The sequence below is a fragment of the Numida meleagris genome, chromosome 4 (genome assembly GCF_002078875.1).
Source record: "Numida meleagris isolate 19003 breed g44 Domestic line chromosome 4, NumMel1.0, whole genome shotgun sequence".
Classification (NCBI taxonomy): domain Eukaryota; kingdom Metazoa; phylum Chordata; class Aves; order Galliformes; family Numididae; genus Numida; species Numida meleagris.
Window position 1 is genome coordinate 34,871,915 of NC_034412.1, and position 27,652 is coordinate 34,899,566.

General features: G+C 39.7%; 1 protein-coding gene across 3 annotated transcripts in view; it reads right to left on the minus strand.

Annotated features, from left to right (window-relative positions):
* The window catches only part of TBC1D9 (TBC1 domain family member 9), a 46,580-nt gene extending 26,431 nt beyond the window's left edge, over nucleotides 1-20,149 (minus strand). Inside the window, exons 1-3 of one of the 3 annotated variants that reach the window (XM_021397014.1) lie at nucleotides 19,814-20,148; nucleotides 6,449-6,559; nucleotides 1,366-1,484 (exon numbers count right to left, since the gene is read on the minus strand). In XM_021397014.1, coding sequence (XP_021252689.1) covers nucleotides 1,366-1,484; nucleotides 6,449-6,559; nucleotides 19,814-19,940 — 357 coding nt within the window. In that variant the 5' untranslated portion in view covers nucleotides 19,941-20,148. Of the gene's footprint in view, nucleotides 1-1,365; nucleotides 1,485-6,448; nucleotides 6,560-19,813 lie in introns of all 3 variants that reach the window. The other 2 variants (XM_021397013.1, XM_021397015.1) reach the window with 2 other exon arrangements.

Sequence of the window (27,652 nt, forward strand, 5' to 3'; positions counted from 1 at the left end):
TATGATTACTTTGCTCCCTACCATGACTGTATCAAAAGTAACCAAACAACCACCAGTCAGCTGCTGCACCAGTATCCCATTTTAAATACGCAAATCAACATCAAAAACACTACCGCTACTACAAACTACTACTTAAGGCACCTGTGATTTGTAAAGCTTTCCCCTTCCACATAAATATGTTCTATACGGAAATGGATAGAATTTCACAAGAAAATTTTCCTGTAAAGAGAAGGAAAGAAGGATAACTGGTACGATCTCTCTTAGTGTATCTTGAGAGAAACTAAGCAGAAGAAAAAAAGAAATATTAGATTAGATTTGATACCTCAAAGACTAGAGTAGTTTCTGCTCTATACTGAAGTTCCGCTCTATTCTTTTTCCGATCTCTTCCATCATCTTTTCTTACTGCCTTTTATGCTATAGAAAGTAAAGATGCTTTGTGCCTTCAGATTGGTCCATTTACATAGAAAGTACAGCAAAGGACAGCAAAACATCATTCATTCTAACCTAAACCATCCTGTGATTCTGTCATCTTCTGGACAAATACATAATACTCTAAGAAGTCTAAAAAATATTCTAATTGTCTAAAGAGTAACAATTTCCTTAAAGGACAATATTTCACAGAGTATTTCACAGAACAGATGACATCTAAAATAATTCGTTTCCGTGAGCATCTATAGCCCTCATACTTGACCCACTAGTAAAAATCCCTCTAACAACCATGGAATTCTTAGGACAAATGATTTACTATAGGAAATGATAAGAGGAATGAGACAAAGCCAGTGCTTAGAATACACAAAAATTAAGTACAGTAATTTTACTTACAATCAATACTTTACCAAAATATCTGTTCTTATTTAAGCACGAATGAAGCATTTTAAGAAGCATAACTACTCCCTATCCCTTAAGGAGAGAAAGATGTATTGGTAAAACCAAAACCAAACAAAACCAACTGGTAACCTCCACCACCTATATAAAACGTCAGTGTCAACACTGTGGGATTTAACTACACAGAAAAAAAAGTAAAAAGATATTATATAATAAGCACATGTAAAAAAGCAGTTAAGTACGGGAAGAGAAGTTACATAGAAAACTACCTTTAAGACAGAAGCAAAACTGAAATTAATTTTAGAATCCTTAATGTTTGTAGCCATGCAGGTAATGTTGTTTTTATTGCACTGCTGTGGTCATGTGTGCTAATCCCAATTCTATTTATTTTTTACACAAGCTGCTGCTCAGAATCTGGCTTTATTTCAAAGATAGAGCAGTCTTAGGACTACTACATTGAATTTCTTTAGAATTCACAACAGTCTTCCTTTCATGGTCATATCTATCATCAACAACATTTACAGTAGCATACTTAACCACCTGTATTTTTCCTCTGACAAACGTATTTATGTCATTCTCATTTTCAAAGATGGAAAGAGTTTGCAACAAATTCTGTTCAAGCCATTCCCAGTGTTCAGTGATTTCCTTCCTTGAGCAACCTGTATATACAAAAAGTAAAAAAAACAACAACAAAAAAAAAAGTCACAAAATAACCAATGTCTACGTTCTTTTAATCACAAAAGGCTCAAATAAAATTTGCCAGTAACTACAGATATAATATTTCACCATGTAACACATGCTGCTTCCTTGGAAACTCTAGAATTCTTTCCCTTAGGGCTGTAATTTAAAAGTAAATAGGTGGCTACCTTCAAGATGTACAAAGGGCTTATGTAAATATGATGAGCAAGAAAACCATAAATTTTGAATTTTAACTACTCTAAATGACACTGTGCTGCCCAGCATCACATTGAAAAGTTGGCCAAGATATTACCTGCACCTATTGGTACCTGACATACAATTCCTAATTCCTCTACACTATGTACAACTAAAAACCATGAATTAATGATGAAATTACAAGAGCAAATGCTGAAAAGGACTAATTTTCTGTTAAGTCTATTATGATGGCTCTTCCTCAAAAAAGATAGTGCTGAAAGACCTCTAAGAAAGCTATGTCTTTTCAGAGGTGAGAGGATTGTCTAAGGTGGTTTAATTTTCATGGTGAAAGAATAAACGTAATTTCAGCAACCCTTCAATTTTCTCTGCAAACCAAAAAGGGCCAAGCGAGATATCTTTGATACTGAGGAATCAACATACGCATAGTCTATAATGCAGTACCAAACAAGAATGAGAAAGCTCCTGGTATAAGCTAGAACTAACATGCAAATTTTTGCTTCTTCTCACTTAAAACAAGTACAACTTCAATTTTTTCCCTCTGTTCTCAACACTTTGTGGAATAAAGTTGTTGGTGCTCTTCACTATCAATTTGTGCACATCTCAAAGGAAAAAAAAAATTAAGGGCTCACAAAAATATTACTTCCCCCCAAAAGAAACTGAGGGAGTTGTGTCAAAACTGGGATTTTCAGTATTTTCAGAAAAGAAACATTAAATGTTCACATCTTATTGAAGATTAACTAAAAGGATGTAAATTCAACTAGGAAACAGAGCCAATACCACATCACAGTTTTGTTCAAACACAGCTTCGGTTTATTTTAATCAGAACAAGCAAGTAAATGTATCTACCTGGTAACTAAAGCCTACAGAATACAACAACGTATAGCCATTTATATGAAATGACCATTAGGAAGAGGTTACACTATAACTAGTTGCTTATTATAAATTTTGCAACTTACCTACAGACACAAATTGTCTATGCCGGTTTATGCTATGCCATTTTAACATAAACATTTCAGTCATTCGTACAAGAACTCAGCGCAACCTTCTTGAATACATAGCAAACAACTGTCTTCCTCATTGTTCATCAGTGTTGAAGAAAAAATATTTCTAGACAATACCATCAGAGCTTTACACAACTCCAGTGAAAGCAACACAGTGTAATGTTCCTGCGCATTTTCCATGTTAAATTCAAATTTACAGCTTTAATATGGATACATAAATCATGTTGCAGAATAGCCTGCATACTTAAACAATGCTATTTCAGAACCACAAGTGATTGCCATCACTGCTTCTCCTTAAAACTTCTGGACGCAACCAGGTCTTTCTGGAACTCAGGAGGTGGTCTAAAGATTTATTTATTTCTTGTTGGCTTTTACAGTGCTGTACGAAGTAATGACTAAATACAAGAAATACATATTTTAAACTAGACTGCCATCAGAACAATGGCTCAACTCTAAGAGCTGTGACAAGCAATGCATACACTATCATGAATCCATCTATTCCCTGTTTGTGGTTCATTGGTTACTATTAATGTAGATATCCTTAACCCGTGATCTCTTATCTCATTGTTTCCATTGCTTTTTGTCTCCATTATCTTACAGTTCACTCTTCCAAACAGTGTCATCTACAGAAAAACATCCAAGCAGGCCAAAATCCAGACCTGATGTGGAGCAGTTCTAGCCAAATTCTCCTCACAGTCAATAATTTTTTCTTTATTTACTCAGGATTAAAGAAACATGTTCACTGTGAGATTTTAAACAACTGTTCTATTGATGTTGCTACTACCAAGTCTTTGCCTATCTTTGCATGTTAGAAGCATTCATTATTATAGCACTGTTGGCCTTCTAGGTAAATCAATAACTTACTCTGAGGGAAGAAAAACAAACAAGCAATAAATAAACCTATTCAAAGTTGACCACTACATTTGGGAATAGAGCCCTTCAAGATCAGCACAAAATAAAAGGGAAAATAGCTACAGTATGTAATACATGCTACAAATCACTTAATCCCCTCCTCTAAATGGATACTCATTTTAAATAGTGCTCCATAGCTGAAATTATGATTGACTAAAACCCCTGGTAGACTGAGCTACTGTTCCTCATCCTCAGGGGGGAAACAGATCAATGCATTAAACATAAGCCAGAAAGGTAAGGGATCTGCAGGTGACGGGAGTGGCAGAAAGGATACACTGTGCATGGAGAGAGCAAGAGAACGAGGAATTGCCCTGCAGGTGAGGTAGAATAATAGCACAAAGCAACACAGGAACGTCTCTGGGTGTCAGTGTCAGGTTTCCAGCAGCTAGGTTGGTTTGTCTAAAGGTAAGATGTGAAGGTATAGTGGTAACAAGACTGAGTTCAGGTCCGAGAAGAAAATTACCTAGTCATGCCCAGTCTTATCTCCCAAAGACTTAACTGTAAAGCCTACTAGTCAACTTGAACTGCTGCTGTTTACAGGAGGCACTACAAGAAAAGCTGTAATATCTCAGGGAGTCTAAAATTGCTCTTGCCAGTAATGGCAAGCTCTGGAATTGGACAGCAAAAACCTCAAACTGTGCATATACATCCATGCACTCTAAAACTTACAACACTTTGTTAACCAGAGCACGCAGGCTTTTTTCAAAACCTCTTCCAAGGCATGTAACACAACTCCAATAATTCACACTCACTTTTTTCTACACCTGAAATACAGATTTAGAAGCCTGTACTGGAATGTATACAAAAAAAAAAAAACATTATTACAAAAAACCTACAGCAATGGTTCCACATCTGAAACACAGACAAAGCCATAGTAAGGATGACTGATTTCAGAGTTGGAGTAGGATCTAAAAAAATCTTGTCTGCTTTCAAATAGAGCACGTATATGCATATATACACGCACTTTTCCCCCTAAATTTAGCACTAGCAGATTCAAGGTGGGGTGGGAAGTGCTATTAAAATATGCAAAGCTCATCAGGTAAAAATTTTGAATTTCTAGACCATTACAAAATTAATATGTTTTAACTGTTCTTGCAAAGTTACCGAAAATATCTTTCCAGTATCGTTCAACAGACAGAATTACAACGCATGGGAGCCATAGAATCATTGGGGTTGGAAAAGACCACCAAGATCATCCAGTCCAACTATCAACTCATCACCACCACGCCCACTAACCATGTGCCTCAGTGCCGCATCTACATGTCTCTTGAGCACCTCCAGGGACAGTGACTCCACCACCTCCTCGGGCAGCCTGTGCCAGCACCTTACCACTCTTTCTGAGAAAAGTTTTCGCTAATATCCAATCTGAACTTTCCCTGGTACAACTGAAAGCCAACCTATCCTATTCTATTGCTAGTTTCCTGGGAAAAGAGGCCTTCTGCACTCCTGCCCTTCTCCTCACCTGCACATGTTCAACACAACACTGCACTGGAGAATATGCTGTTTAGAAATCCGCTTTACGAAGCTATAAAGCCTCAAATCTATCAGTTAACATTCTCATACAGCTAATACCAAAGCAAATTCACATGCACACCAAAAATACATTCTAAACAGTTCTCGCATCTATACGTAACTTAAATAGTCATTTCAGAGCAAACAAAACCCCCTGGGTTATTTTTTCCCCAGAAGAGTCCCATACAGAAGATCCAACGTCAAGCGGCATGAACGAAACAGAAAGCAATTGCATTTGTTCCTGTCATTCTGTACAGCTACTCACTGGAGATAGAGGTTACTGCTTTATGGAAGGCATAGGAGGATAAGAAATCTCCAAAATTAAGAGATTACAAGCACCAAATAAACAGCAGTCTACCTATAGGGAAGAAGGAGAGACAGCTATACAATGTAGGACAAATCAGACTGCCATAGCTAAATGCAGCAAAATGTCATAGTATCCTGTATAATGATAACAGTCCTTGATCAGTTCAGAAAGGATCATTGTAGTTGCAAGTTCATAAAGTAACTACAGTCCAGAACCTTAGGCAACACTGGGTAGCTCATCTTTAAGGTTGCACAGATGCATGATTTGCTCCGTAACATTTAATCTCCCTGTAAAAGCCACACCGTTCCCTTCAGATGACAAGTCTGAGCTACTGCAGCCTTAGTTTTTAACAAAAAATAACCAAGCCAGTCACCCAACCTGGTATTATATGGTTAAAATTCAAGAAACAGTTAAAAAAAAATGGGAATAGGTATATGCATTAACTACTTTGTTAGCAATTTCAGCTAGAGTTCAGATTCAGAGCTGGGATTGTACTATCTTCCCAGTTTCCATTTCAAGGGAAGACAGGTGCTCAGTTCAGATAATTTGGGGGGGCCATAACCCAGGTACTGCTCCTTCTGCCACACTTCATACACTCTCATCACTCAGGAATGCTGAACTTTCAAAGTGCTGAAGGAGTAAGCCATGGGCATGGAGAAGAACATAAAGGTCAAGGGACACTAGACTACTTGCCTGGGAATTAATTTGAGAGATAAAGAGTGGGAAGTAACATAAGCCTCTCTTCCCGTTCATGGCCTGGCCATTTCTGTTTTCACTCTGTCACAGTCAAGCACAACACGTACGCACACACTGGCAAACCAGGTCTCATGTTAGAAGTTCCGGAGCTTCTTAATTTAACCATTAGAACCAGTTCTAATTCTGACCCATTTATTTGCCATAAAATGACTATACTCAGCAGGCAGAATGCTCTCTGAGTTATGTAGCAGAGTACCCAGGAAGAACGAAAATCTACATGTCACACTGTACTTGTCCTTACCACAGGCAATAGTCCAATAGACCAAGGAGTCTGGTGCTTGGTAGAGGATTCGATACGGTGCCACTCTGGCACTGGAGTCCAACACAACATCAAGAGTACCCACAAGGAGACCTACGGAAAAGGAGATTCTGATAAATACGGAGTGATTAATCATCTGGGACCCCAAATGAAAGGAGTCCACATGCCCCCACCCCTCAATTCACCCTCCTCAGGAAAAGGCAGGCTTATGTACTCATTCCCACATCTGTTTTCTCAAATAATGAGGAAGAGTGACTCAACAGGGAAAAACATCTTCAGTTTCAACATGACTTCAATTTTTAAACATACATCAACATCTGCATAGAGGCAGGGAAATTGAAGGAAAGCATAACGTAGCTGCTTCATAAAGCTATTTACAAGTGCAGCTCTTTTCTGTTCTATGTATTTTTGGAGCCCTAAAGGAAAGAACAAACAAACACACAACAGAAAAAAAAAAAAAACAACCCAGACAATACAACCTGTAAGAGCTCAAAATTCAGATGTCAGCTAGGAAAAAACAAGACTTCCAGCAAGGACAATTATGCTATTTAATGGTCTGATTCTTTAGCAGAGAAAGGATCAAAATGCTTAACAGTCAAAATGCAAACAGTCAAAAAACAGCTGAAAGGATACTGCTGAAATACAAAGCCAAACTGTTTTTCTACAGTAGCTTTGAAAATTCTTTGCTGCTGAGGGCCCATCAACAGTTGCACACCAAGAGCTTTCAATCATTTTTAACTTTATTTATACAATTTCTAGATGGTACTTTACAAAGAAATTGCACACAAAACCAACCCCAACAAAATGCTCTCTCACAAAATGCTCTATTTATTCTTAAAAAATGCAAAAGATTTTTCCCTTTTCATCTCCAAAAGGAATTTCCATCTTCCCTGCAGAGATCTGGATTATAGTTCTCACGTCAGTCCTCAGCAAGTTCATGTCTTAAGAACAGATGACTTAACTTCCAAAGACTTGTTTTTTCCAAGAAGTATTTATTGGGGCAGAAATCATCAGAAATTATTAATTTTTAACAGCTGAAATAAACCACACACACCAAAAGCCATTCAAAAACCATCACTGTTAAAATTCTCATTTCAACTAGCTGTTTTCCTCTTTTACTGTCATAGTTTTTAGTTCCCCATTCTGTACTGTCATAATGGGTACAGAACACTGCTTCCTAGCTGTTCCTCTTCCAGTTTAGCTTTATGCATTATGAAGAAATAAAAGCACTACCGATTTTCTCTTCTTAGCAGACTTTTAAAATTAGAACTGCAATTGACATTTGGAAATAACCCACATATCAGTGATTTTGTATTCCTCTATTTTATGTATTCCACTGATGTAGAGAAACAAGTCTTACACGCAGATCTCTACAGACCACAAAACATAACCTCTTCCTGCCTGATCCATTAATATCACTTTTTAATCCAAGAACTCTGAAATACATGATAAAAAAGCCCACACATGCTATCAATCATTCCCAAGTACTGCTAGAAAGTTGTGTACTGGTTACAGAATACAAACAGAAAATACTAATCTAACATATCTCACTGTTCATTAGTCAAGCTGCCTTTAATTCTTACTACTGCCTATTTAGTTGCAGGTATTTCATCTCTCATGTCTATTGATTATTTGTATATACTGACAGGATGGCTCTGATCAATATTCCACCACCTTTCCTAGATGCATCTTGACTCTTTTTAAACTCAGTAGACTGAAATAGATCAAAATATTCCTTTAAACTTCCAACATCTTGCATTTTTTTTCCTGTTACATACACTCTCCATTCAACTGTCACAGGAACAGTATAGCTCTGACCCAGAAAAAAACCACACAGGTACATACCTAACTTTCAACCATAGACAAAGATCCTCAAATGCTTTAAGCACTTCTCCACTGTAGCACAGACCAAGCCAGACACTACACTGAATTAATATGGGTTTGCTGCAAACAAGTAAAAGGGTTTACGTCAAAGATTTTTCTTGGTTTGCAGCTTCCCATGTCTACTGACAGTACCAAACATGCAAAAGGCATGAGGCAGTATCTACAGGAAGTTGTAAGCTGGCCCAATGTCATCTTCTCTAAGGAGCAGGTACATTGTTACATCTCTATAATCTTTAAAAATATGCTCGTTTCTTTTGTTGTGCTGTATTCCCAAACATGCTGATGTGTGGGTGGTCCTACTTACCAATTCTGCCACTAGTTCTAGGAGTGTGCTGCAGCCATTAAAAATGGGATACTCAGCTGAGGTCAGAGAGCTAGAACAAGCCTACTGACTTGGGCAGCAACACCAATGTAAACAAAGGTTCCCATCCCATCTCCTTCTCCCTCATATACTAGATACAGGGAATGACAGGAACAGCCCCAGCTCCCAACAACACAAACAACATAAGGTAGAACTATGTTTTCAAGAAAGGTGGAGAGAGATAAGGAAGAGTCGCCCAGTCTCTTTTCAGCAATCGGATTGTAGAAATATCCCTGAAGTACAGTTAAAGGAAGAAACGCACAGAACTCCAGAAGATCCCACAGAAAATTCAAAATCTAGCAAAGTCCAGCTTATGGAGTCTATTGTAACAGTTTATCTCATATAATGAAATAGCTGCTTTGATAGATGATACATAGATATTTAGAATATAGTTTACACATTCTTATATGTTAAAGTGAATTAACATTTACTCATGTAATCATACAATCATCCCTTATCACTGTCCTTCAGGAACAGTTCCATTTTGCACTGTAGGTCAGTTTATGTTTGTTTCTTTTCAATACAGACACGTGATGCAATCAGAATGAAGTCACAAGAGTTCAAATAACCTCTGAGGACTTTCTTCATGAAGTAATACAAAAATAAGAACAGTTTACTTATTATTATTCATTAACTCTTCATACAGCAAGTATCTTTTGAGATGATTAATAATGAAGTTCATATAAAAATGTAACAAGCAAAAAAAAAACATTGTTCAATTGGTCCTTGAACAAGAGCCAGTGAATTATGCACACAACAGTCACAGGACTATGCCAATTACAGATTTTTTTTACCCATTATTTCATCAGGTTTCTGACTACAGTGAAACAAGGGAAGAAATATCCAATGTAAGACTATTAAACCTGCAAGTCCCTGTTCAAGTGAATGTTTTATCAGTAAAGATGTAATGCATGTGTTAAAAGTTTATGGGATTAGCATCTGACTAACACATGACAGCTCTAATCCTGAAGGCAGTCAAGCTCGAGTAACCTTATATTGAGCAAAAGTCCCATTACACATGCCACGCATCTAGAGTAACCACACCTAGAGAGGGGGGCAGACGGGGAAAGATGAGGGATAATGTCTTCACTTCCTTTGGGAGAAAGCTTGGGCAAATGCTCTACCTCACTCTACCAGAAGGATATACAATGTGCTAGAGGGTAGTACTGTTAAGTGCTTCAGTTACTTCATGCAATTTATATAAAAAAAACCCAACACAGTAATATATTTTACTTATCTGACCATTATGCCTCGCATTTACTCTTAAACTGGACAGAGCTATAATCATTGCACCAGGTGTGTAGATTAGTAGACTGTATCCACACTAGCAATGACTTTTTCAAGTGTTCTTCACTAGAAGGGCTTACAACCACATGAAATGTGACTTGGTCTGTAACACGGACTCTCTCTAGGCCAAATGACTTCTACCTGACCCTCCCCTGACACAACCCCATGCCGTTCCCTAGGGCCCTGCAGCTGCCACTGCCACCCAAGAGCAGAGCTCAGCGCTGCCCCTCCTCTCCCTGTGAGGAGCGGGCGGCCCGCCACGAGGCCTCCCCTCAGACTTCTCTCTGGGCTGAACAGACCAAGGGACCTCAGCTGCTTCTCATACAGGTTGCCCCTCACCATCTTAGTAGCTCTTCTTTGGACACTCTCCAGTAGTTTTATCTCCTTATATTGTGATGCTCTAAACTGTACACAGTATCATGTTTTCAGTTGTTTGGATACTCATAAATTGCTGTGCTTGATGACTGTGGCACAGATACTTGCTGTAGGTATGTTTATGCTGCTTTCTTTCCCTTCCTTTAAGCTATAACTAGTCATTACTTTTTTTTTTTCTTGCAATTACTGACATATTTAAAAGGAGAAGTATATGCACCTTACATATAAACAACTGATTTTTGGTACAACAGGCTCTTCTTACTGACAAACAATAAGTCTCTATCAGCAAAAGTCACACTTTTTAAGAGACCCAAATATCAAGTCGCCTTTTCTACAGCCCCTCCAACAGCCATCTTTTGATTATGTTAGTGAGCTCATATTTTACCTGCCAAAACATACAAGGTCCTCAAAGTTGACTGGATTACACATCCAAAGGTGAAAACCTGAGTAATATATTAACTCTGGCACACATTATTAAAACAACAAAACCAATTTAGCTACTGTTCATACATGACAACAATGACCACTCAGACCTTTAAAATTACTGGCAGCCATAGCTTTCTTGCATAGTGAATACTATATATCAAAAATCTCACGTCAATAGAAATGACACTTTCCACTCAGCTTTAGCCTTTGCAGTCCTCAAATCTTAGGTACTATCAGTGCCTACCAACAATCTGCAACACCTTCATTCTTCCATATCACGGGGAAATTGCATCAAGCCCTGACTAAAGCTGGAATGAGATCACTACAGTTGCTTCAACTGCCGTACCTGATACTGACACCCAGAACACCCTCCTCTATTCTGTTTGCCAGATGACAAGCATGTGTTAATTGAGAGTTGAACCCTACCGTGCCACCAGCACTGCTGCATCCTTCTCCCAGCTCTACGACTAGCCACAACTGCAGTAGAAAACCCAAGAATGCAGCAGACAGCTAGATGCTTAAAAGGGAGTAGTCAATAGCTCTTGGAATCTGAGCAGAGGCAGAAGAGTGAACGCAAGGCAGAAGAACTACGCAGGCACAGCACTATGTATGTGTGCAGTACAGAAGAGCAGCGAATGTTTCTCACTTATTCCCTACTCCCCTTTTTTTCTACTCCTTCAGCAGCAAACCTTCAGTGGCTCAGCCAGGGGTGGGGACAGCAGAAACCAAACTACATTTGATTCCATGTGGCTTTACACTCTGTGTATTGCCCTCACTGAGCCCACTGGAGATGTTAAATTTATCACCTTGCCAGGGTGTTTATTTTCTTTTGCTACAGTGGAAGCAGCCTGAAAATGAGACATTTTAACTTAACACATGGCCTTTTTGCAGTGCTAGTAACACCGTCACACAGCATAAGACAATTAAAAAAAAAAGCATCACATCACGCATCGTTATTATTATAGAACATTTTAGACAAATTGTTTCCACGAGAAGACTACTGACAAACCATTAGTAATATAATCAACAGCCTGACAGTCTCTCAAAATGTCTGGTAAAAAAAATAATTTTTTAAATGCCCAAACAAATAGCATGCATTCATCTTCTCAGCACTTAGAGAAGAATCAGGAGTTTTCACGTCTGACTCTTGGAGTCTCACTCACGAGCTACCACTCAAATACTCCCATGGACGTCAGCAACCTATCTGTATACAAGCTCAATGCTACAAACAAATACGGAAGCTTGCAAAGTCACATGCATAATTAGTAAGAATTTTTCAAAACAGGCATAGCAACATTCCAGCAGTGAATGAAACAAGTGCTGCTCAACTGATTCCCTGTCTTCCAAGTGTGCTGATAACCCCTTCTTCCGTTTCCACTAACACATGGAGGACACGCAAACAAGCTCTGACCGTAAGAGACCTATTTGGTTTGTAGACTTCAGATGATTTCTGAAAATGTCTCACTCAACTGGGTCTGCCTAAGCCGTATTTTCACCCTGAGCATTCAGCTTTATACTGATTTCATAGACAACAAAATCTTTCTAAAGTTTATTACTTTCTGGACTGTATGAATAGTAACTCGTAACAATACATAGATAAGGACTACAGTACAAGCTATTGTTTTTACTAGACACTACACTGAATCATTTATTTTCCATCTTTTGAAGGCAGTCCACGTGTTTATGTAATTAGCTCACTTGTTTGTTATTACAGGAAGAGGTCATCCAATTACTTGTCTGAGAAACCTCCACCTAGAGCAACAATCTCAACTCCATGGGTAATACTGCCGATTTCTTTCATTCATACGAGGCAACTGTATTTGGTTTCACTTCATGAGACAGGCTAAATTAATAGTAAATATTATAAATTACTTAGAAGTAACTACAAACTTAAGGTTCCCACCCTAGTAATAATAGGATACTTTTTTCAAAAGTACGAAGAAAGTATCTTCACTGTGAATATCACCCTTGGAACTTCACGAAGGGTTTTGTACTATGCATTCCATTCATACAAACTAAAGCAAAATAAAACCTAAATACTTGATAACTGTCTTCTCATGCGGGTTATACAGCATAAGCTCATATGGACACGTATTACTATATTATGATAGGTAAAGTAAAAAAAAATTAGTCTGAAATCAACGCCTTAGGTCTGTTTTCCTCAGTGCCTGCCTTTCCCATTTTTCATTTTACCACCGAACTTCATGTAGGATGGATTTATTTGCCACAGTTTCCTTCAGACCCAGGTTTTTAAACACCAGTGAAACTGATGCTGACGAAGTTCTGTCACTGATGACATTTAGTAAGACAAAGAGCAAAAACAGTACATAGTTTCTTGCCTTCAAGTTGATGAATACAGGTGAGAGTGAAGACTGAAAATCCAATCTTTTAACGTGATGGTCTGGCTTTACTACTGCAGGACAAAATTGGAACAAAGGATAAAGCTTTCATCCTCCCTTCAAGCTAACAAGAGTAACTGTAATAGATCAACTTCTAGGTATCTTAATTTAGAAGTCATCAGCAACTAAATGTCTACCATAGTACTTGTCAAGGGGTCCAAACAACTGATGACCAACCCTGTAAAAAAATCTGTATCCTGCCTTCTAATCTACATCTGACCAGAGTTACTTTCAGCTTTCACAACTTCTTGTAACTTCGGCTGATAAGCTGAAGCTCCCATAATCATTCTAAGATATAACCACACTTGTCAGCATTATCTACAAAGCACCATTTAAAATATTTTTGCATTGTATGTTTGCGGCTTTTCTCCTCAGAGATGAAAACCAAAATATCCATTATAATCTAAATCACTACAAGTAAATACAGATGCATACACATACAGCCAAAAAATATATTGCTATTATTTCCACTGAGGCCAAGTTTACAGACTGTCCGAGTACAGTAATGCAGACATAATGTATCCAAATGAGCAAGTTCCCAGAAACAAACCTACCAGACTCGAGCTGAAACAAGCAAAAATCAGTGTTGTAGAAACAGTGAGAAGAATACACATAGAGTTGACAACTTACTCCTCATGAGTTCAATTGTTTTAACAAGCACACACACACACTTGGGAAAAGCATGACCAACAACCGCTCACCAAAACAGCAGCAAAGTCACTGAATTTCATTCAAAACTAACTCTCGATAAGCATCACGTTCTATGAGAGTAGTGTAAGAAAACTAAACAGGTTTCACTCAGTACCAGAACTTAAACCAACTGCACCTGCACCAACATAAGACTTGAGAATGAATCAACTAAGTATAAGCAATGGTACAAATCAACAATTGAAGCATGTACAATCAACTCAGCTTGAAGTAAGGGATAGTCCTGAAGCAAATACAAGCCAAATCTAAAGAGAATCAATCAAGTTTCACACTCCCAAGAAAAAAAAAAAACATACACAAATTCTACCTCTTCTGACTGAATACCTGTGATAGAAGAGAACTTCAAAGCTACCAGAAGGGGCACTTTACCAGGCAAAGAAATTATACGGCAGAGAAAACCCCAAGAACTCTGGCTACTGAAATACTGGAAAACACAAAGGGGAAGTACAAGACAAGACTGTGAGGAAAGAACCCAAATCATCTTAAGAACTCACTTGCCAAAATTAAGGCTGCTGCTGTGGTAGGAATTCACAGTCCTCTATCTTGGAACTTTGGACCAACTCCAGAAAAAAAAATCGCAAATCAGGTCTAGAAAATATTTACAACCTTTATGTTTGAAAGGAAAATAAAAATACTGAAGGCTTTGAAGCAGTCCTACAGAACCTGAGCCCACCTCAGCAACAGTTCTGAAGGCAAAATGCAAGTGTACATTATTGAACATCAACATTAATCAGACATCAGAAATATACTAAGTAGAGCAGAAGAAAATTTCAATTAGATGCTTAAAGGAGTTACACCAGCATTTCATAGCAACAGATTTCAGGAGAAATAGCACGTCCAGAAAACAATCTTGAATTTGTTTGTCAAGCAAAAACATTATGTCAGAAGGCAAAAAGGGCAAGTGAAAGCTCAGCGCACAGACCTTCATGGGTCACGCCAAGTCTTAAAGATGAAGTAATGTCAGGGAAAGTCTTTGGCCAATAAGGTACAGAAACAGGTTTCTGGTACAGAAACCTGAGCTACATCACACCAACCAATATTAAGAATTTTCATCTCAGGTGCTACAGCTATACAAAGAGTGCCTTGTCCGTAAGAATCAGACATCAACACAAGCATTAGACAGAAAATGTGACAATTCCAGTAAAGCATCTGTGAAAGCATCTGGGATTGAGCAGAAAGACGAGTGAGTCAATCCAGAGAACTAAAACAAGTTCAACTCTCTGGCATCTGGATCTCTTTAAGTGAAAGTCTACTAAAGAGCCAAACCCTCAGCAGATCCTATTAAGGAATCTCAGCAGTGGCAGAGCACATTTGATGCAACACTAGATTACAGAGCCAAACAGAAGACTTCCCACTCCATGAACCAAAATGGGCATGGAAAGCTAATGGACAGGTTTACCAGTCAAGTAATTACACTAAATGTCTGAATTTTGATAACTGCTATACTTCAAGCATTAGAAAGCATGTTTTCTACTGAAGTGCAACAAGTTTGACATATAAAACCTAACTGCTTGAGCTAACGAGGACAGAAAGCAACAAGTTTGTTAAAGCACGTACTGTCATCTAATCAGGTCCAAAACTTATCTTAGGCATAAACAGGCTTTTAAGTAATTCCTTCCTCAATCCTCTAAGTTGAGAGCAAGACGGAATTCTTCTCCGAATTTGAGCTACTAATTGTGATGCCCAAGAAGGCTGCAAAAAAGCATTGTTAGCACACTGTCACAGTCTTAAAAATATTAGATTCAACATTATGGCCTTGAATTAGTCAGCTGGGCTCAGAACTTCTCCTTTGTGACTTTCTAGTGCAGAAAATGTATGATAATCCCTTTAGCAAAAATAGCTGGTGAGAACGATAGTACTTCATCAATTTCTTTTACAGCCAGAAGTCAGCAAATTTCCATCTGCTCTCTTCTGCTTAAGCATTTGAATCATCTTTGGCAACGTCTCATGGACTCACAAACTTGTACTGAATCTCTCACACACGCACTGTCCCAGCTGTAAGCATAAATGCCCTATCTTCAAAATAATTCATTCCTAAAAACAGTTCTTGCAAATTAAGACGAATTTATTTGCATTGGGACTCAAAGGGATCTTAAAATAACAACATTTTAAAGGAAATTAATTAGAATTTCATGTCTGTTTCATACAGAAATGTACACATGCAAAAGGAACACAGCAATTATGTAAAACATACCATGCTCTGTAAACTGTGAACACACTGCTTTACTGTCAACTGTTAGTCTCACTAACTCCTTGTAATGTTGTTCCCAAATAAAAGTCTTTGGCAAGCTTTACTACATTATAGCAGAAAGCAGACAGAGGGATTTATAACCCATGTGATGTATCAGAATGCAACATATACTAATAAAAAAAACCTAAGCTTTTTAGTTATGCATGTTTATGACCTGTTCAAGATCCTTACATCCATCAAAGTAATATGGTCATACAGCACATAGTACCCAAATGGTGGGAGAGGTCTCTGCTCACATTCTCTCCAGCTGCCTCTGCATCAGCTGGTAAAAGTTGCCCTATTACACACTGGATTCTCTTGTGAAGGAAGTATTTAACACGGTCCAAACTACCAGCCTGAGCAAGGCAGGTAGCTGACAAACAGGAAATAGAATAGTTATGAAGAAGAGAGGGTTAAAAACCAACCGCACCTTTGAGAAATGACTTTTTCCCCTGTTGGTGAACAAAAGGAAGATGAAACTCTCAGGTGAAGGTCACACAGACAGAAAATACAGGGCTACATACAACTACCAAACACTTTTACAGCAGGAAAGTACATTTTTTAGTCTCATCCTTAGAAGAATTATGCAGTGATGTAAGACAATGCAAGTTTGCAAAACAGCAATGACAAAAACAATTTAAAATTGTCCTAATACAAACCAGATGATTGTCATGCTTCTAACAGGTTACAATGCAATACTAATGTAGGTGTAGAAAAAGTCTCTAACATCCAAATGAGTAATTAAATTAGGCTCTCTCCTTTCTGCTAAGCTGTATAAACTGAGGCCAATGGGAAAGAATCAGTGCAGAAAGGGCTGAGTTCAGACCTTCTCCTAAAGTTCCTAATACTGTCTTTCCAGCAAAGGATTGCTGTGCTCAGAATAGATCCAAGAGAACAGGTAATGCGAGTAATGCTCCTTCTCAACATAAAGTCACCAGAATTACTTTCACTCACTCTTAATGCTATATGAACTACTTTTTTTTTTTTTTCCCCTCAGTTGAGGTGTGTCTAAAGACCTGAAAGATCCTTTCTTTTGGACCTTTTGGATCCTTTCTTTTGCCCTCTGGCAATAGTAACCTCCCTCTACTGGAGGGTGACAAGGAAATGAAGACAGACAGATACACCAAGACCCTAGCATCCACTTTGAGGGTGACTTCAAGTCTTAAGCTGCATTTCCAGTCAAAGCATCCAAACACAAGGTCGTCTGGAGAAGTCTGTACCCAAGCTTCCCAATCCACAACTTATGGGAAAGCACTCTACCTCTTCTGTCAGCTAACGGCAATGTGGACCAGCCTCATTCTTCCAAGTCTGAAACGTCAACGAAGAAGAGCATTACGCTCAGCCCAGCTCAGACTGGTTAGTTTCACAGAAAACCTACATTCGAAGGGAATGCCAGGAAATCAATGCTTCTCATTGCTGAACCATGGTTTAAGTTACACACCAAAGCCATCTCATGTCACTGAGCCCATATTCTCATCAACTAGAAAATCAATTATCATTCTACAGTTTAAGACAAATGACTTGAAGAGTCAATGAGGGAGGACACACTAGCAGAGCTTAGATTACAAGGAAAGAAAGGGTGACAACTGAACTTACATCCTCTTTTAAATTTATAAATTTCAATGACTCTCAGCCCCAGAGACACCTTACATTCAATGTTTCTAGTCAGCTTCAAGAACACATGATCTGGTTTTCCTCAGAGCAATTGTACCAAGCTTTACACATGATAAGGCAGGTGTCTTTTTAGGGTGTTATCTGAGCAAACTGCAGTACTGCATCAGTACAGAAAATTGAGAGGGAAAAAGTCAAAAGCTCCTTTTTTTCCCTATTTCTCTAACGTAGACCTAATAACCTCCAAACTCTGTCACTAGAGAATCTACAGAACTTCCCACAGCGTTATCCTAAATGTTATCATTATTAGAAACCATATACCCCGTTAATTGTTTCAGCCATTTTCTTCACTCTTGGGATCAGTTAGGTCCCTCAGTATTTGGCTTATAGCCAGCCTTGCCTGCAAAGAGTGAGCCACTGGTTTTCCTCGCCTGTATTAGCCCTCAACAGGCCATCCACAGCTGTTAGAACAACCAGCATAAAATTCCAGTGTTGATATTTCCAAGAGAAACAACTCATCCTAGGTTCCACTTCCTACTGTGCCTACCAAGCTGAGAGCAGTCTGGACGCTCCACGCCCCTTTCTTTCTTCCTTACTCACATGCCCACCACTGCATCATAAACACATGCTCTAAGATGGCAAAGTCTCACAAGTTCAGTATGAAGAGGGGAAAAAAAAATGCAGAAACAAAGACAGAACTATTTCTATAGCGTGATCTCCTAAATGCTGTTGCCTTATCTGAGCTTCACAAAACATGGATTTAACAATCCTCACTCAAAGGACAAAATCTTCCAAAGTGATCTCTCCATTTGTATAGCGGTATTGCCAATGGCACTGTCGCATATACAGCTGCAAGGAGGCCTAGAAATACACTCTGCAAATAAGACGAAAACAGAAAATTCTCAAAACGTTTCTCCAATAACAGATAAATATTTGGAAGGTCGTCTGGGCTTCTCAAGTAATCTTTAATTCAAAGTTAAGAGAGGTACAAGAATGCCTACTCAAATCACTTAGGTGGAGGGAAGAGTCCCCTGGAGGCTGGTGGGTAATTCATGAGAGTCTGCAAAGAATTCCTCAGGAAAAACAGCAGGGTTGTAAACTTTTGAAGCAAGAAATACTTGAAATAGATTTGTGAACACTTTGGATTTTTCTGTAATTTCAGAGACTGAAAACCAGTAAAGACAGCAAGAAAACAACAACAGACAGACATCTACAGCCAATGTGAAGCATCTGCTAGTCGCTTCCTGGACAAGGTGGGCTTCGTTAACCTTCAGCGCTAAGATCTCAAGGGCCTCCATACAAAAACACTTCACCGTGGTGCATTAGTTGAGATTGCAAATTGTTTGCAAGTCCACAGAGCACTCCAAAGCTGAAGGAACACTTAATCTTCTGGAAAGCACACACAGGACCTTGAATGCAGCCCATGCGTTTACTTTAGTTAGACTGAGGAACTCGCTTCAGTGTAAGCAGGTATGGGAAAGGCCACGGTCTGCAGAGAGCACGCGTGCACATTTTCTGCCAGATCAAGAGGGAGTGGTAGTAACGTCATCAGGCTGCTTGTCTCCAGTTTTACTAAAACGTATGTACGTTACCTAAAAATTATGAAAGGTTTTGACAGATGCGTACACACGCTATTGTAGAGACCAACATGCACACGACCTAAACAACTACAGCAGCGTTTCTAGCTGACAGAGGCTGAAAACGAAGCATTCAGGGCACAGACTTCACAAGGACATCCCAGGGAAGACAGAGCAGCCCAAACAACCCTGTTCTGATTACATATGGCTGTGAATGACAGCCTGCTCTTATTTCCAACAGCACGCCCTGGAGGTGCAAACCCCCGACCTCACCAGAAGCCCTGCGGGTCACACCCTCCCGCCGGGAGGCACCAGACACCGCTGCCCACCTGCACAAAGCCTCCTAAGAAAAACCTCCGCGTTCCACGTGAAGCACTTCAACGCCGAGAAAGCACCCGGCGACCCGCAGCGCTGCAGCGGCCGCAGCCCCGGGCCGGCGAAGAGGGGCGGCCCCATCCCGGGCGCTCGCCCGCCCCGCAGCGCCCTTACCAGCCAGGCCCCCGCCGCCTCCATCGCCGCCGTGCCCCTTCCTCCGCTGCAGGATGAAGTAGGGGTTGGCCCGCTCCGTCACCCACAGCGCGTTGGCCAGCAGCACCTCCTCGGGGTTCACCCACATGCTCCCGGCGCAGACAAAGGGCGGCCGCCCTGCCGCCCGCCTGCGGGGCGCGGGGACTCACGCACGCAGCGGCCGCATCAGACGCCACCATGCCCGGCCGACGGCACGGCCGGAGGGCGGAAGGGCGGCAGCCGCATGCCCTCGGCTCTCCCGCCGCCTACCCGCGCGCCGCCGGGCGCGGACGAGCGGCCACGGGCGGCGGCGCCCCCAGCAGCAGCAGCAGCCGCAGCGCCGAAGACGGCGGTGACATCAGCGGCGCCCGGCCCGGCCCCGCGCGCTAGAGCAGCCGCGCGCGCGCGCCGCGTACTGAAGCGCGCGTCCCGCACCTGCGCGCCCCGCGCGGGAGGCCGCCGCGAGCCGGGGAGAGGGGCGGGGCCGTTGCACCGGCGCGAGCCGCCTGCAGGGGGCGGGGCGGCAACCGGCTGTGTTTAGCAGCCCGCCGCCAGGGGGCGCGCTCCTCCGTCCCGGTCAGCGGAAGGCGTAGGCGCACGAGCGTATACGTGTCTTAAATGTAAGGTGAAAAATAGAAAAGCCAGTCAAGGAATAGGTGCTGTGAGATTTAAAACTCCAGCACGTGCCATTCAGTTTGGAAGAAGGGATTAAAGAAGTGGTTAAATGAGGAGCGGATACCGCTCAGAATGCTGGAACTCTTGGGGACAAAAATCAGCGTGATTCTAGAAGCACAGCCATTCTGTGCAGTGTCATCAGCCCAGGAGGCGGTATCACTTCCCAAGCAGGAAAAAGATGAAATAAAGCACCGGTCTTACAATTTATTCCCCCCCCCCCAAAACCTCTTTTTTCGGTGCAGCTAACGGGCGTTTGCTAGCAGGGCAAGATAGCCATTTAGCTGGCAAGGACTAAAGATAAGATAACATCAGGTCAACACTTAATAATAAACGCACGCACTGTTCAGCCTGGAGCGATGGCCGTAAAGGTCCCACACAAGGGCTTACCTAAATATGGGAAAGCACCTAGCCATCATTATCCAGAAGCCTAGAGCTTCTGACTGCCTTAAATGAACATCTTACTTGTATGTGGAGAGAGCAGGCGCTGAGCTTTTTGTGATAAGTATTTGGCTCATAAATAGTACTAAAGGTTTGAAAGACCAAAGGATTCTGCATTAGGTGTGATGGGGAATGAAAGAGGGAACAGAAAAAGACTATCTGAGGTTTCTAAGTGTGTAGTTAACTGAACTGCTGCAACTCTGTGTTTATACACCTGTAACACCTTTTACTGAAGAAACAAGAAGCACTCAGAAATAATGATGTCACTTGTACCATGTTCCTGCACATGCACATAAGAGGCACTTATACAGATGTGCAAATGGAATCATAAAAAGCAATTCTTGCTTCAAGTCCCCCAGCAAATCTGCTGTGATATTTCTAATAAAGGTACTCAAATCACAGCACCTGTGATTTCCCCACTTCCCAGCTCTAACCACAGCATCCTTCAGAATCAGAACCAGGGTCAGTCACTCTCAAGGCCTTTATCACTCCAGAATAATTTCATAATACTTTCTAAAGTAGCCAGCCATCATTTGGATATAACTGGCACTCTTTACCTTACATTTGGTTTATGGACTTGTGATACGAACTCTACTGCCTCTATGGCCAAAGCTTTTACCTCACCTAAAAAGAAACAAGCTTTGTTCAGCTGGACTTACTTCCATCTACTGTTCAAAATAAAATACAATTATATTCTTGTTCTGTAACTCTTTCTTAGTATCCTTAGTATCCTTCCAATACTTGAAGGGAGCATATAAACAGGAGGGGGAGCGATTGTTCACAAGGGTGGATAGCAATAGGAGAAGGGGGAATGGTCTTAAACTGAGAGAGGGGACATGTAGGTTAGATATTAGGAGGAAGTTTTTCACACAAAGGGTGGTGACGCACTGGAACAGGTTGCCCAAGGAGGTTGTGGATGCCCCGTCCCTGGAGGCATTCAAGGCCAGGCTGGACGTGGCTCTGGGCAGCCTGGCTTAGTGGTCGGTGACCCTGCACTCAGCAGGGGGGTTGAAACTCGATGATCTTTGAGGTCCTTTTCAACCCAAGCCATTCTATGATTCTATGATTCTATGATTCTATGATTCTATGATTCTATGATTCCATGATTCTATTGTTCTAGATCTGTCATTGTTACAACAAAGTTCAGTGATGAACTAACTAGTCCATGGTTTGTTACGTCTAACAACTTAACAAATCTTGTTCTCTTTAAATGTGATAGCTACATCCGTATACATGAGCTATCAGAATTTCATTATCTTCCAAAACAGATGAAATAAGCTCAACAGTTAAAACTCTGAAGTTATTAAAGTTTACTATAACAAAACTGACAATCATAAAATTGAGAAGAAAAATAACAGCCCTTTTGAATATGCCTTCGAAGGTTGCGCACCACTGAGCTAATGTTACTAACATAAGAGGAAAACAAACAAACATTTGACAGCAGTTGGTATTTTAAAAAGCAACTGCCCTGAAAAAGGCACTATCATCATATTTCAGTGAGATGCTAGGGAAAAAAGGAGGTGTACAGCATGGTAACACCATGATTTGCTGCCTTCTCTCAGGTTCTTCAATCCACCTTCATCTTGCACCTTCCTGTTAGCACCTTTAGGAGCAGTCGGACAGATCGGAAGTCACTGAATCAGTTCAGCAAGAAGCTTCACTGGCCCTGTTTCTTCAGAGTGATAGGAGTGAGAAAAAAACACCGGTAAGGAATTATGTTTATTCTAAAGATTTTGGTGGTATAATTACATGCTTTTGCAATTACCTATGTGTTCCTCATGGAGATAATGGATTTCCTGAGAGACAGTGTAAGTTTTGTTGGACAACAGAGAAACTGCTGGACTTAATTTTGCTTTGAGTGTTGATGCTCAGTGATTATTTAGCACAGGCCTCTTCATGAGCTACTTATGCTAAGCACCTGAATTAAAATACTTTATTCTTTGTCATAGGACTTAGTTAACTTTGTTCAGTCATGAACTGGTTAGGTCTGTTTCTCTCTCATTCAAAGTAAATGTTTGCCTTCCAATTATATTCCTTGCTTTTCTATACACTTTGTTATCTCAGTTATGCTAAAATAGAGTGCACATTTGATTTGAACATCTTTAGAGGATAAACTTTCTATACTAACTGAGGCCTGAGCCTGCATCTCATCTATGGAAACCCAGGAAAAGGCTAAGGTACTGGTCTACTCATGTACTCATTTGTATACTGAACAATTTGCGGAGTTAATTTAATTTGTACTTAGTTTACAACTTTCATTAGTCTGAGTTCTTCAGCAGTAGTTCTGGTTGCTAAAGGCAGAAACCTGAAAAGTGACTCCAAGATCTCAAAAGCATAACTGTGTAGGGAGACATCATGAAGCAAAAGACAAAAATTGACCTCCCAGTTTAGTTTACAGATTGAGTTAGTAAGTAAGAGTTGGAGTAATATATTATAATTGTGATGCCTCTTACTCCTTAGCAAAAATAGTTGAATAATTACTGCTTTAAATTTCTTCAATTATTGTTCAGTATGTGCATTGCTGCTTAATTTTACCTATTTTATTTTTGCTTGTAGAGTCTTGCTTTGTGTGACCAAATGCTTAATAATTTATCAGGTGGTAGCTACTATGTGAATTGGTACTTGGAAATTTCAGTTATATGTTCTTAATGGAGCTAGATGATTCCTGAAATGCAAATAAAATCGGTTAAGCTGATATCTAAATGAATAGTAATGAATAGCTTACTAGTCATTTGCCTGCTTATTGAAAATAACAGACTATACTAAGATACTAAATTTTGAAGAGCTGACTTGCTTTGAAAACTTCACATCAGTTCCAGCTAACCACATTCAAGTCCCCTGTAAATAATAATACTGTGTTCTGTGTAACCCAGGAGGACAGGTTTGCCATTGCACTTGATCTGTGTTATCTTATGAAACCAAACAGAGGAATTGGTTTGTACTACTTTCCTGAATTGACCTTGTAAAGAAACACTGGTCTGTGTCACGTTGCCGTATTTCTCAGTTTCACAGAATACTGTTGCCTACATATAATCATGTGCTTATAAGACTATGTAGTCTATTGAACTCTCTGAAACCTTAAAGAAGAATGTATGTGTATTTTTAATTTTTTTTATCAAAAAAAAAAAAAAAAAGACAGTGACCACGAGAGAGATGTTAGAAAACAGTGGAAATAAAGCTATTTTTAAAATTATTTTATTTAATTCTCCTTTTATTTATTTATTTATTTATTTTTGACAGGGGAAAGGAGGAAAGAAGGGAAATTATCTTTTTATTGTGGTCAGTTTTCCCCTCTCCCCCTACAGAGGGCCTTTAATAAATCACAGACTTAAATCTATCTGTAGTTAAGAAATCAAGCCTGTACTTTCTGCCACATATACTCAACCAAATCTGTTCTTAATCTTTTCAGGAATCTAATATAGTCAATAGATACTTTCAGCTCAACCGGTATCCTTCTTAACACTGCACATTAAGCTATATCTGTAAAATCTTACATACAGATTTAAATTTATTTTTATTCATTATCTTTTATGAGAAAAAGCTGGCCCTGTTTGTGGTAAGGTTTTGGGGCTCAGAATTGTAGAAACTGATATGAATGAAAAAAACCCAAACCCCTAACAGTGAATAAATACTATGAACATTTGAAAATATATATACATATATATATTAATAGGTACATATAAAATGTACAGTGTATAAAATGAATTCATTTGTCAATAATAAAGCATCACAATGCATGTGTAGATTAACAATTTGCTAATTTTAAAAGAACAGTATACATACTATATTCAAATTGCAGCATTTCAGTGTTGCAGTTTTAAATGTTTTAGAAAACTGAGGTGAACAGGAGAGTCAAAGTTCAGGTTCAAGATGTAAAGAGTTCGAAGAATTCCAAGATGTACATGCTGGCAATGTAACTGAGATTCCTCAAAGGTAAAATTAAAGCTCTCATTCTGACATAATATCCAACTTAAAGGCTAATGCCTATCACTTTGTTCTGTTTACACCACAGCACTAGTCTTTGCTACCTTACCCTGCCATTGCAGGAAGAAGACAGCTCCCAGTAGAAGGATAGTTGATGTGACCCAGCTGGCTGCATGGGCAAAGCTACAGAGAACCTATCTTCATCTTGGTTTCCCTGTTAATTAAGCCACAGTAAATCAAACACAATTTTAGCAGCAAAGACAAAGTCAACTGTTTGGCAGGCTCCTGGCTGCTGCTTTTCACCCGCCCCACTCCTGGCTGCCCACCAAGCGGCTGCTTAGAATCTGGGATCAGAGTTTGTCTCTACACAGAATTGCCTTGCTTTGCTAACTTTGCATAGCTGTTCTGGGCAATTAGCCAGCTTCTAAACCAGTCTCCTCACCATCATAAAGACAGCCTGTGATTCAGGAGGTATTTTGAGCTACAGCTACCCTAGCATAAATAACTGTAAGCTGTAAGGCAACCTAGAATCCAGGTTGATTCAGCTTAATACTTGCCTACTTTTCTCAGGCATCCATAAAGGTCCTAACATCTTCCCACAGTTCCCCTGTATTTGGGTTATTAGAATAAAACACATTAGTAGAAAGCAACATGGTACCTATTTCCATACACACATGCAGAAACAGCAAAAGCACTCAAAAACAACACAGCTGTGCTTGGTAGAAGCTCTTGTCTGTTTGGATGCAAGCATGCAAAATGTTTGCTACCACCAGTGACACCCTTATGTACCATTGCTTGAGTTCTGGGCAAAGCTGTACCATTGAGGCACTCCAGTAAGCTTTGCTGGGGCTAAGAGGAACATCAATCATTTTTCAACACATTCTTGGCCATGGGCAAACAAAAGCAAAAGAAAGGATGGGAGAAATAGAATGAGAATGCAGAAGAAAATATTTTAAGGAAAAAAAGATACATAAACAAGGTAAGAGAAGCAGAAGAGCACCTAGTGGAAGAGTATGGAAGGAGTGGAGAAGAATTAGAAGGGAACTGGCAGAAACAAAGAACTGAAGCAGCTTACAAGGGATAGTTTTTTTTTATCTACAACATACAGCAGACAGAGCTTTTAGTGGCACATAACCACAACAGGAAACCACTTGCACCACTTTCATTCATTTTTCTAGCTATGACTAAGTATGAAACTATTTCATAATACCTAAAGTAATGGACTTGTTAGTCTTCAGTCATGCTGTTAAGCATATTTTTAAGGTCTCTCCCTATATATATTAGCAATATTAGTCCGTAAAATATCAACTATGAATTATACAGAGCAGCCCATAAACAAGCCAACATCGGAAAAGATAAATCTCCTTTCTAAGTAATTTATGACCTAGCTTAGACCAATTCCAAGCTGAAATTGAGTGCAAAACATTGAAGTTTTCTATTAACAACAGTCCACCACTTTTTAACAAGTGAACATTTCGATCACTTAGAAGCTCTGAAATAACTGTTATTTTCTAAAGTTCACACTGATAAACTCTGTTGATTTCTTTAAAAATCAGCACAGGCTCCAATCATCCCTCTGGAGGTAACCATCCTCTAGTAGTTAAACTTGAGTTTGAAGAGTTCCTGATGGCACAAGGGCATCTTTTTCAGCAGATCAGAAGAGGGCAAGCCGTTTGTCAGTGCAAAAGAAGAACATAAGCTCCTTCCAAAGGAGGGACTTGACCCCAGCCTCCCTGCTCTATACTGTGCAAATTGCACACTGAGCAATGTTACTGGTTGGCCTACACCATCTATATTGGAGGTCAAGACCAAGCGAACAACCTGGTTTATTTTTAATCTAGGATAAAAAAATCTTCTCATCTGTGACTACTGAGTGGATATTCCAGCAGGACTGTTGCCACACGACAAATCAGCCTATGCTTACTCACAGGGGAACTAGATAGAGGATCAGGGGTTCTATCATACATTGAGCAGGGCTTTGCTACTCGCAAATCTAAGTTTTGTCTTGTGCTCACATGCTTGGCTACTTTTTAAAACTAGATTTAATTCCATTTTGATGGTGAGTACATGCATTATAATTACATGGAATCACTGGAAAAAATCTCTACTTAAACCACAAACAGTAACAAAACAAAGTTTTATAGTAAGTCCCACATATATATGCATGTGATACATTTAACTGTAATTTTCACAACAAGAAGTTCAGGAGAAACGGTTACTTTATATCTCAGCACAGTTTCTTTTTAAAGGGTAACTATATACATGCACAGAAGTGGGATTTCCCACCAATTGTGGGAAATCAAGGACATAAATCATACAACTTTGGACTGAAAAATATTGAAGGTAATCGGTCAAATCCACTTCACTGAAGAAAATATTGATTCAGTTTTACATAACAGTCATTAAACTAGGTACAGTCCTAGCACATTTCAAAAGATACACATACATATGTATATAATTTTATATATTCATAGTGGAAAAACCCTCAGAAGTCTATTTACTGTATTTCGAAAGAAGGAGCCACCAGGAATAACTTCAGTTCTTTGTATGGCTGCATGACTTATTTTATTAGTGGTTTATTCTGAGAAGGTGAAATGTAATTGCTCTCAAGGCAAAAAGTGACTGAACTTGTCAGGGACTGGAAAGTCGTGCGTGTCTTGATCAGACTTTTGTCCTTTTAAAAGACACGCATGACTTTCCAGTCCCTGACAAGTTCAGTGTCTGTTCTTTCCTTGAGATGACAAAAAAATAGGGAAGAAAACTTGAAACAGAAGCAGATTGTTA